Source organism: Trachurus trachurus (genome assembly GCF_905171665.1).
Source record: "Trachurus trachurus genome assembly, chromosome: 16".
NCBI lineage: Eukaryota > Metazoa > Chordata > Actinopteri > Carangiformes > Carangidae > Trachurus > Trachurus trachurus.
In genome coordinates this window covers 6,615,057-6,627,325 of record NC_139902.1, presented here as the reverse complement: position 1 = coordinate 6,627,325, position 12,269 = coordinate 6,615,057, and the positions used below count along the sequence as shown (strand labels likewise).

General features: G+C 41.8%; 1 protein-coding gene across 2 annotated transcripts in view; it reads left to right on the top strand.

The window, feature by feature from the left end:
* Positions 1-3,708: 3,708 nt before the first annotated feature.
* Positions 3,709-12,269, top strand: part of rgl2 (ral guanine nucleotide dissociation stimulator-like 2) — a 43,956-nt gene continuing 35,395 nt past the window's right edge. For both annotated transcript variants that reach the window (XM_083990185.1, XM_083990184.1), the window contains exons 1-2: positions 3,709-3,903; positions 5,855-6,024. In XM_083990185.1, coding sequence (XP_083846311.1) covers positions 5,866-6,024 — 159 coding nt within the window. In that variant the 5' untranslated portion in view covers positions 3,709-3,903; positions 5,855-5,865. The remainder of the gene's footprint in view (positions 3,904-5,854; positions 6,025-12,269) is intronic.

Below are 12,269 nucleotides of genomic sequence, written 5' to 3'. Positions count from 1 at the left end.
CTTAACAAACACATAGGCTAAACCAAACTCGCACATAAAGGAGAATATAGGAAACCAATGAAGTATTTTGAACAAAGGCAAACAGCAGGCAGGGACTCTAATAAGAGAGGCATTAGGTTACAATTGAAAAATTAATCATACCTATTTAGATTATACTCACACTTAAACTGCTTTGGAGGAATGACACGTTTTGCTCTTTCTGGCTACGGCCTCGTGCATCCAATCCAATTCAAGCCTCTTGTTTGTTTATGTTTCCCTGTTTGTGTCTTTCCTTGTTTATGTCTTACACATTACTCACAGCAGTCAGCCGTGTGCTAACACCGCCGTGCGGTTCAAAATGGCCCCTGGCAGATTAAAAAGTGGTAAAGTGCCCATTTCCGACTGTGACCGCTAGGCGGCGACCAAATACAGGGACTACAACTGCACTGCGATCACCCTGACAAGGCTGAGGCTGTTCAGGGTCATTACAGCCAGACTCAGGTTTGACACGAGCCGCCGAGGCGTGATATTATATGACGTAACGTGACGTGACGTGACGTGATGATATGATATGATATGATATGATATGATATGATATGATATGATATGATATGATATGATATGATATGATATGATGGGTCACTATCCTATTGTATTTACTATGGACCAATATTGACTCTTTCATATTGTATACCTTTTAACTGCTTTGCATTTTTTTCCACAAAGCTGGCAGCTACATGGCTCTTCACTTCCCACCCAGTCCACTGGACTAATAGACTGGCCTTAAACACACTGGACTTGACCTCTCCTTTCTTTTCTATTTTCTATTTACTCAAACATACTGTACAAATAACATCTATCCTTATTTTTATTGTGTCCGTATCCTCTTCCTATCCTGTGTGCCTATTTTTGGTGCAATTGTAACATAACCTAATTACCCCCTGGGGATCAATTAAGTATTCTGGTCCAGATTCTGATGTAAATGTTAATTACCATGACAGTGTCACATCTGATCATAATTAGTGATTGGTGTGTCAAACACAAATAGCATCTTATAGACATGACCAGCTGATATGAAAAACAACTTCTCTTAAGACAAGATATATAGGCTAACTATAAATTTAACAAGAGGCTGTCAAGTGCTGTAATGCCCAGAGGAGTCATGTCTTCCAGAGTGAGTAGCTACACTAGTCAGTCCATTGTAATGAGCATACTTTTCAGTTCTGTAGATTCTGCTTTACATATCACACAATGGATTTATATTTTGAATATATTCATTTATTTCATACCACAGATCATTTCTATGGTCAGTTATTTAATCTGTACAAGTTTGTCATTATCTTTTAGCCATTAGTTTAAGAGACACTGTATGATGGAGGGATTTTTGTGTTATATGTTATGTACTTTGTATCATGTATTGTATTTTGTGTTACATTTTTTCTGCTGTCAGTACTTTGTTGTCAATTACTTTCTTATCATTGTCCCAGTGACATGATGACAGGTGGGAGTGGTCCACACATCACACCATCCCTGCAACAGCACCATGTGTAATGTCAGTCAGTGATAAGAGCATCAGCTAATTAAGTGTAGTGACACACATGCACGCACACACTAGTGAGTCAGGTCTATCTATATGTTGTAATCCTGGTTGCACGGTTTTTTGTCGTTCCACCTGAGCACCTTGTGTCATTCTGGTCTTTGATGTTGGTTTTGATACACTTGGGCCACTTGAGCTGCAGTCATTCTCTAATTTGGTGCTTTGATAATGGTTTTGGATACAAAGGTTCCCAAAGGTGTTCAGGTGGTGATTGTAAAGTCCAGATCATATGATTCAAATCATTTCCACCCTCATCAAACTATCCAGTGATTCCTGATGTCCTGGATCAGCTTCTGTGCTCGTTTATTTGAGTATTTTTCCTTTCCTTTGTCACCACAAAGTGACGCCATTTTTACGGACTAATTATATTGATGTAATTCTTCATTACATGTTGTAAAAGGTACTGCTTGTGAAAACAGTTGAGTAACATCTTCTGTAGCTCTGCAATGAGTTCTCCGGTGTTGGGAAAGCACCCTGATGATGTCACAAAGGTTATCTCTGTAAAAAAAATTTGCAGGTGGATGTAAGAGATAGAAGGAGCCTCTGATGACAGACGCTGTCAAGTTGCATTCTGGGAAATGTAGGACCTGTTGACCACTGGTGCTTCCTAATTGAGGTGCATTACTATGTTACATAACTCAACATTAGTTTTGGGATCAATAAACCAAATAGGATTAAGATCAGTTTAGTTCAGGATCTCCTTCCACTGAATTAAGATTAAATGTAGTTAGGCCGATGACAAACTATCTTAAAGGGATAGTTCACCCAAAATTCAAATTTCACTCATTATCTACTCACCCTCATGTCGACTAAGGGCTGGGAGAATTTTCAGAGTCCTCCGTGCCCTCTCTGAGTTACGGGGGGGGGGGGGGTCCGCGCAGCAGTATTTGTCCATATAATGGTTGTGAATGGATACCACTTTTCTTCGTCCAAAAATACCTCAATACTGCTCGTCTGTAATGTCCCTCTTGTATTGAAGCCCCGACATGAGAAATTGTTCCGCCGGTCACAGGAAGAGCAGTGAACTGAGACACTGGGAGCTTCCGCTACAAACAAGCTTAAGACTTATTTAATTTTTTTCGGAACAATTTCTCATGTCGGGGCTTCAATACAAGAGGGACATTACAGACAAGCAGTATGTTTTTTGGTGTGTCTTTTTGGACGAAGAAAAGTGGTATCCAAAGTCAAAGTCAAAGAAATCTTTATTATCCCTAGGGGCAATTTGTTTTGCAGCAAGCAGCAGACCCACAAACAAACAAACACACAAACAAGAGCTCAACAGACCATAAAAACCATAAAAAACAGCAACAAACAAGACAACAACAACGGGTAAAAGTGCAGGAAGGTACAACAATCACTTCATAAAGTTGTTTAGGAGTCCAACCATTCACAACCAATATATGGACAAATACTGCTGCACGGACCCCCCTGTAACTCAGAGAAGGCACGGAGGACTCTGAAAATTCTCACAGCTCTTAGTTGACATGAGGGTGAGTAGATAATGAGTGAAATTTTAATTTTGGGTGAACTATCCCTTTAAGTTGGATTCATGTTTTATCTTACAGTTGGATGTAGCCTAAGTTGTGTTTATTTTAGCTATTTTACAAATTTCAATTTGTTTTCAGAGCTGATCTGGAATCAGGGTTATAGTTACAGCCAGTATTGGGTTAGATGAGTTGAGGAGTTTCATCTACTAGCAAAAGAAGGGCGCGTGCGTGCGTGTGTGTGTGTGCGTGCGTGCGTGCGCGCGAGCCGGTCCCAGCGTAAACGCGGCCGAGCTGCTCTCACCCCGGTGGAGTCTGTCCTCTCCCCGGTGGAGCAGCGGCGCAGTGTGGCGCACGGCAGACTGTCCTCACCCGGTACCAGCCTGAGAAACGGTGCCGTTGCCAAAGCGCTGAGTGCACAACATACAGGAAGTGCGACGTCAGGGGGAGAGAGAGCGAAAGAGAGGAGGGAGATAGAGAGAGAGAGAGAGAAAGAGGAGGAGGGAGGGAGAGAGAGAGAGAGAGTTTGCAGTCAGACCAAAGTGCGCTATCAGCTGCTGAAGGCTGGACAGACGAGCGGCGTGGGGACACTGATAGGGGGGGGAGAGAGAGAGAGAGAAAGAGAGAGGGTGGGGGAGGTTTGCCAGGCGGAGGACGGAGGACGGAGACTCCCTCCTCGTCGTCGTTGTCGCTGTCGCTGACGATGGTACAGATGGGTGCGACTCTCCTCCACAGCTGAGCCGGCCGCCGTTCCCGTCGCAACCAGCGGTCACCCGGCGCTGCATGAACCCGGCTGACCGCGCCAGGACGCTCCTCATCCCCGCGAATGACACTGGGCTGTCGGTAAGTTGGAATTGATAGCTTCCTTTTATTCCTCTTCCTCTATTTAGGTGATCTTTTTTTTTAATGCGCTTCTTTTTTTTTCATTTTGCAAATGTCCAGGGGCCTCCGTGTCACTGAATGACTCAGTAGGAAGCAAATGTCACCACTTGTGTGTTTTAATAGGAGTGTCAGCACGCACAAACTTTTACAGCCCCTCAGCTCGCACTGTCAGACTCTGTTCTCTTCTCACCCCCTCCAGCCTGCACCGTGACAGATGCTATCATTAGGACTGGATATAACTGTAGCACCACCCTATGGCTGCATTTATGGAGCAGAAAAAGGAGCATTATGGGGTGTGACTTAACCGTAGCCTAGTTACAGCTGTATGTTTGAAGCACAGTCATATGTGTTGTGTTTGCTTTGGTCAGAGCCACTGAATAGCAGGCATTCAGACTCATGCATGGCCGTTGGTGGTGGTGGTGGTGGGGAATAAACAGCACTGTTTATGACTTGTTTTTTTCGCTGCAGGCCTGCTTGCATGTGTCTTCTCCTCTCTCACCCTCTCTCTCCTAAAGCAAAAGTGCAAAGATGAACGAGGATGTAAGAGAAAGCGAGGGTTGCACTAACCCTGGCTTCAGAGCTGCAGGAGTCCAAGACAAAAGCACAATGGAAAGTTGGGAGTGCCAGCACATTTTTCATATCACACTTGAGGCTCTCTCTCTCTCTCATCCAGAGCCGTGAGAGCAGACAGAGCTCCGGCAGCCTCCTCGAAGGTCATTTTCACCTGGATTAATGTGCCGGCAGCCTGTTTGATTGATCCCGTGGAGTTGTATTACTTAACAGCAGCTGCCCGACAACCGTTCTGCATATTTTTGCTCACCCCAGTCAAATTGGTTTCAAGTTCAGTGTGGCCTTACAAGTCCACAAGGCTTACACTGGATCAGCCTCCCCTCTATCTCTGTCCGTCCGTCCTGCACCTCTCTTCCTGAAGCAGTGTTTACTAGATGTCTATCTTCATGGCAGGCCAAATGGCAAAAGAGAGGAAAGGGAAATGGAAGGAGGAGGGTGTGTGTGTGTGTGTGTGTGTGTGGAGGGGGTGCAATGCAAATCCTCACTTGCTGTGGGGCACAATGAACTTGTTAAACAAATCAACTATGAAACGTATGCCATGTTGCCACAAACTTATTGTAGCGTTTTCCTTTCATTTTAAAAGTTATGTTTTTACAGTGTTTGCCAAACCAAAGCTGGGCCTGATACTGTATCCTAAACTGATCTTTGGCAGGTTCAGAGTGCAAACAAACACTCTAACAACTGTGTGAGTGTGGAGCTGCATCATTTAGCCAATTTATTGTTACATTGACAGGAAGTTGATTGCTTATTTTGACATTTGTTCAGTTGTTTAAATCCTTTTAAAGTGAAAAAATAATCAAATCATTCTCTTGTTGAAGTTTCACAAATGAGAATATTGAGGCTTTTTCGCATATCAACAATACAGTGAATTGAATATTTTTGGGTCGTTGGACAAACAAGTCAAAAACAAAACAAGTCATTTGATGACTGATTTCTTTGGGCTTTTTTTTTTTTTTTTTTTAACTTTCTAGTGTTATAAAGACCTAACCAGGAATCAAGAAAATACCTGGCAGATGAATTAATAATGAAAATAAGTATTAATGACAGTAGTTTCTATGCTATTTTGGGATATGTGATCATGAAAAATAGAGCCTTACCACTTTTCAGTTTAGTAATCTGTCCCCCTAAGCAATGCAAGTTTATTTTTACAGCCACTTTCAAGCACAAGGCAGTTCAAAGTGCTTTATATGAAACACACTGTAATAAAAGGAGCTTTTGATAAGAAAGAGGGGGGAATATAATAATAATAGCAGCAGAATAAGCTTTAAATGTTGCACGTGTTTTGCTCGAACAGCTGCTTAAGAGGCCATCATCAAACACTCGCTGTTCCTCCTGTCCACAGCAGCTGGCACCATGCTCCCCCGAAACCTGCGAACAGGTGGTTATGACCTGCCGGGGGTGGAGTCAAGAGACGTGCCTCTCATTGGCTACCGGCCTTTACCACCTGACGGCGGGCCCCCGAGCCACCAATTACAGAGAGAGAGCGGCGGCGATGAGTCGGAAACTTCACAGGTGAGTGTGTTTTTTCCCCTTTGGCCGCGGTGAAACACATTTTGTCAGTGGGGCTTCCAGTTGTGAGTGTGGTGTGGAGGAGAGTGAGATATAGTCGTAGTATTTCTCACAGCTTTGCTCTGTGAAGTCTCCAACCACCTAACTCTGGTAGTTTTCCTTATGCTGACACAATAAAGTTGTCTGGCGGAGCTGAGAGGGAATTAGGAGAGCCCTTTCATTTGTCATGGCTCCCCTGGCCATCAGGGCTAACAACATTCAGAGCAGTCCTCCCTAAATCTGTACGAGCTGCGTTCAGCCGCCAGTTTCTTCAATAAACAGCAGATGTGGTTGGCTGGTTTTCAGAAAACCCCAAGGGAATGAAGACAGTGTGATTCAGACAGAAAGAGAGATGAAGATGGCATGATGTGTGTGTGTATTTTTTCAGCTTTTCTACCACAGAGAGCCAGATGTTGATATTTCCCGTGAACTGAATAATGTCAGCAATCACAGATGAAAAAGATTATAAGTTATGTTGGGATAAATACTCAAAAGCGTGATATACTATGGTAGTTTCACAACAAACACCTATAAGGGCTGATAACAGATTTATGCATGTTCTAATGGAACAGCTGAGCCATGGTAGTGGCAGGCATCTAGTAAAAGAAATGAAGGTAGAAGTGGAATATCTCATGTTCTGTACAAACACCTCTGGTGGATGGAGAATAAATCATTTTGACTTTGTTGATCCTCTCACTTTCCCTCTACTGCCAACATTACATTCTTGTTTTTCTCTGATTTTATTATTATTGGAAGGGTTATTATAAGGTTGTGTATGAATCCATCTCAAATATTAATTGTTGGCCGGAGAGTTGCTGTAGCAACATAACAATGTTGTGACACATTTGATCTTTATCAAACAAAACTGAAACTCCTGTGATAGAGATTATGAATGAGGTCATATTGCTATTTTGATTACATTGAAGTTAATCGTGCGACACCACTGACAAAATACCTGCAAAATTCATTACATTTCCATCACCACTGTAATTTGATTGGGCACTTTAATTCCAATCAGCACATGTTAGCATGTTATGATGGTGAATATTGTACCTGCTTAGTCTCAGCATGTTAGCATGGGTAATGCAGTATGCTAATGTTGAAGTGTGCCTCACAAAGCCTCTGGCTGTGTGTGCACTCAGTCTTGCATAGGCTTATTAACACTATTTCAGATCTCTCCTACTTAAAAGTGTGTCATCATTTCTCTGATGAGCTTCTCAAATTGAATGCATGTTGTTCCTGCCACTGAAACATAACTTCAGGACAACATCTGCAACACAGACTGAAGTTGAACTAAAATAGAGGAAGCTAGAAGGTTCACGGTGCCGGTGTATTTCCCACGATCTTTCACCTCTGTTAATGTTTAGTGACTTGACTGTGAGTCTTATCAGATCCTTTTCAGGTAGTTGTTGTGTGGGCTTCACACGTGTTGAGGTGTTATTTACAGACAGCACTGAAGCTGCAGTGTATGTATGCATGTGCACGTGTCTCCACTCCTCCATGTCAGCCACATAGGTAACAAACCATCTTGACTGAGTCATGATGATCTACTGACCGACTCTCTTGACCCAGTCACACATGACTTGCACATGGCTTTTTCTTTTTTGTAACTTCACACTGAGCCTCAAGAAACGTCTCTGGGCTAAAAAAAGAAGTTGCACTAACTCAGTCAGAATGAGCAGACTTCCTCTGCGCTTGTGTCACATGGCGGACGCTGGACCTCGCAGTAAATAATCTATGCGGTGGTTCGACTGGTCGATGCGGCGTACACCTGCTCTCCCCATAAACAGTATCCAGTATCACGGGCCGTCTCTAAGGACGGTCTGTCAAGTGGAATCCAATACGGCCTCTTGCTCGTTCTTTAATGAGGGAGACTTGGATGTGTGAGTCAGGATGCATGAAGTGACAGCCTCCAGTGAACAATGAAGCTGTAAGATGAAGGAAACAACGTGTGTTTCCAGGTTTGGTTTTCGTGATTGAGGTGAAATTCAGCCCAAAAATACTTCTATATTGTTAGATCAAAGCATTTGATAATGTGCTTTCCATTTCTGGGCCTGTTCTCTTCTTCAGAGGTGGAGCTTGCATTTTTAAGACAATGTCTGGCCAAATGTAGGTCACATCAAAATATATCAAATGCAGCTTAAAAAAAGATTGTTCATGAGGTTTTGTTGGCAGCCTTTGAGAATCAAAGAGAGTTGCTCAGATCTACCGGTATCTTAAATTCCTCTGATACTGCCTAAAATACTTACTGGATGAGGAATTAGTATGTGAGTCATTGCAACAATCTGATAGCACGTAATGTTTTGATAACCATTATCGTTTTGCACTCGCATTTATCATCAGTTTTCAAAACAAATCATCTTTTATTTGGCTCTACTGGCAACTGTACAGCAGAAAAGAAGAAAGGAGTATGCTTGGTGTATGTTTTTTTTTTTTAAATAGTTTGACCTGGGCCAATGACAGCAGTCATATAAAATCTACACGGGGTAAGTACTGTAGTATACAGCTGATACTGGCATTGGATTAATGCTTGGTATCAGCCATTACATTCAGCTATCACAATCAGTGTTGGGAAGAAAAAATGTGGTATGAGCATCTTTTCAAAGGGCAAGGTTTTCCTTCAGCACTCACTATTTTCTATTGACATTCAGCAATAGAGAAAGTATAAATGCAAGTTTTTGTGTTCAAGGTAGCTCTAACAGACCAGATAAGGGCCAAAAAAAAGGCCCAACTGTTACAAAACAGTGCTTTCAATGTGGTACTCACTGCACACAAGTGGTGAATTTTCTCCAACAGGTCAGTGAGAACTAGTCATGTTTCTTTAAATGTTTGAGCCCACTGACATTACTTATATTTTTTGTTATGCCAACACTTTTCTTTCTGTCTTCCCCAAACATGATAGGCAAATGCAACAGTGACAGTTTATTCACCATTTTCAGAAAGGGAATGAGGCCACAGTGGTTTTTGTTGTCAGTGTCTCAGTTGGTTTTTCTCATGAATTAAACCATTTGCCTGCAAGGCACGTAGCCCATTCATCCCATGACAAGAAAATAACCTCACGAGTTGTGTTTGAAGGCAGCTATAGATGCACCACATGATCAGAATTATGTGGGTGGATACTTTAGTTACCTTTGATCTGGGTTTTCTTTTGGATGGTTTGGGTCAAGACCTTTCATTTTGACGCAGTGAAAATGATGTTTGTAGCTTTTTGGCAGCAGTTAAAGCTGACACCTTTTTCCATTAGAAATGGTTTTCATGGTTGGGTTTGGGATAACCTGGCCTGGCCTGAACAAAGCCCTGACTCAACCCCACCCAACACCTTTGGGATGGGATGGAATGAAAACTGGAGGTCCAAACATGTCTTTAGCTGTTTGAACAACCACACTCAGAGGCAAGGAAAGGGAGAGATGCAGTATTGTTTATATGGTAATAATGGTGCATATTTTCAAACCGATTCTCCACTAAAGCATTCATTGTGTTACTCTGAACTGTTCACAGAAAAAGTGAACAATGGCTGTGGAAAGAATGACAACAAAGCCTGAGAGCTGATATTGCTTAGGAGCTGTGACTGTTGGATTGTCAATTACGGAAAGTAACGGAAATTATTGGATGCAGATCCTCCAATTGCGATGCCAGAAAGGTGTTAGGGGAGCAGGGCTGATGCATACATGTCTGACCTCACTAATGCTGCTGTAGGAGCAAAGCCCTGCAGCCATGTTCCAAAATGTGGTAGGAAACCATCCCAAAGTGGGAGGATGTCAAAGCACCATATTATTGTGCATATATTTCAAATGAGATGCTTAAACAGGCATTAGTGTTGGTTATCCACATACTTATGACTCCATAGTGTCAGGTTAATGTCAGTTAAAGTAGAATTAGAGGTTAAGTATAGTGTGCACACCACAAAGTCAACTATTCCGTCTGAACTAAGTTGCAGCACATCACAGACTGATGATATCTAAGAGAGTGATCATATCCAAGGGAAGATTTTTTTTTCCTTTAAGGGAAATAGAACAGCTTTGACCTGAATGCCACAGAGTTTTACTTTAAAGAGAGTAGATAACGGGCACCAAGGGATACATAGATGAAAGCGCGATCAGAGGAGCACAGAGAAAGATAGGAAGGAAGGGGTCGGGGTTGTGGACCACTCAAAAAAAAAAACCCCAAAACAATGGTTATCTTTAAATAAAGCTTCAGAAGATGTATTTATGACCCCGTCTGGTGGAAAGGCTTGTGTAAGGTTGTAAATAAGGGCTTCTGGGTGTGTATTTGTTTAAAGTCAGAGCTTTTTTGGCACAGCGGGTGCACAACTACACTGACTTATTTAAGGAAAAGGGGTTTTTTTTTTAGACCATGGTGGTTAGGTGGGGGAATGGTGGTCAAAATGGAGAGTCGGCTTCCTGCCTGCTTTTTTGTTGCCCTCCAATAGCTGATGTAGTTGTTCAGGAGAGGTTGACTCAGCCTCCACTTGTGATTGAAGGAGAGGGGAAGAAAAATAACTTTGCAACACAACAGCATGTCCTGCTTCCTGTGTTTGTCTCCACTTATTATGTGCTTCCTGCATGTAGCTGGGGGTGGGGAAACTTTGAGAAGAAGGAGAGCTAAGGGCTAAGAGAAAAACATAAACAAAGTCCTACAGCAAGTGCCATATGGGAGAAAAAAAAATGACACTGGTTTTAATAAATAAAGAAAAATGTATGAGATTCATGAATATCAGGAGCAGAGTCCTTTTTTTAAATGATCAACTCATACCACCCACCACTGTGGCGTATAATTATTATCCTTATCCAGCCGCCTTTGAGGCAGCTGAACTCCAAATTACACACTCTTTAAAATGTTTCTCCACAGTAAAGGCTGGTTTCGCTCTGACCCAGATTCAGCCTGGTTTCAGAAGTCAGACTTAAATCGACGCTCCGATTAATACTTTTATCTGAAGCATCTCAATCTGCCAGCTTCGTCAGGAACAAGGAAAAGGAGCAAAGGGCTACAGTTCCCGCTCTGTGATAAAGGTCCACAGGTCCACTGAGCTGGCTTTAGCAAAATGAAACAGGGAAATATTCAGGATCAGGTTTTATTTGCCATGTTATCATATGTTCTCTTCTTGCAGGAAGATTTGCATTATTTAATTTTAACTCCTTTCTGGAACTTGGTTTACAGAATATTTTTGCGGTTACATTGCTTTTATAGGACCATTTTTTCATCTTCTTGTCAAAATAATCAAATAAAATACATGAATATAAAAAGATGCATTTGACAATTTTTGACAGTTTCAAAGTTAAGACTATAAATTGTATCACAGAGTTTCAGTGTTTTACATCGTTAAATACAGAGTTGAAGGTAAGGACCTAAAATAAAGAAAGCTTTTACAAGGCCCTAATGATAGGCAATGGTAGGCTTGGAAATAGCATTTTATAAGTCAGAGTAAATAATTAACTGAGTGTGTAGCCTGGCTCTTTATAGGATTACTAATGTTCCTGTAACAGATATTAGCAAACTACTCTCAAATATCCTCTCAGTCCCAGAGCAGTGGGACCGGGGGAACATTTAATACTTTGTTTGTTGCTTGTTTTAGCAGTTTATGTCTGTTTTATTTTGTATGCACATGTTCAGTATCTATTTATCTGCAGGACCTGATTTGTATTTTTGTATTTAATTGAAGGTGTAGCTACAAATCAGTATTTGTCATTAATCATCTCTGATATGAAACTCATGATGTGCAGTGAGGAGCTCTTTCAAAAAAAAATCAAATCCAGACCCCCTTCAGCAACATTTTTAACAACTTCTAGGTCTACAACTGTAGTTTCCGCTCTCAACCAGGTTTTTAGCCACATTTAGCAGCTGTTGTAGCGCTCTGATAACATGTGCTAGCAGCGTTAGCATCTAGCTGGTGAACATTTTTTTCTGGAGTTGGTGGAGACCAAAAATAAGGAAAAGGAGAATGGACATAATACTATATCCACAAGCTGAAACTCCTGATGCTCAAGCTAATGTTGCTCTGTGTCTGCTAAATGAAGAAATGCCATAATAATTTGCACGAGGTTAGTAACAGCTTTTGCAGCCTTTACACATGGACAAAAAAAGAAAAATACTAAATAGGCTACTGCTTTAAACACTGTCCGTGCAGTCTGGGCTGTGTGTTAGCATATTAATAGACAAACTGCCCTTCACACACATACATACACAGCTGGGAAAATCTCCATCTTGTTAAC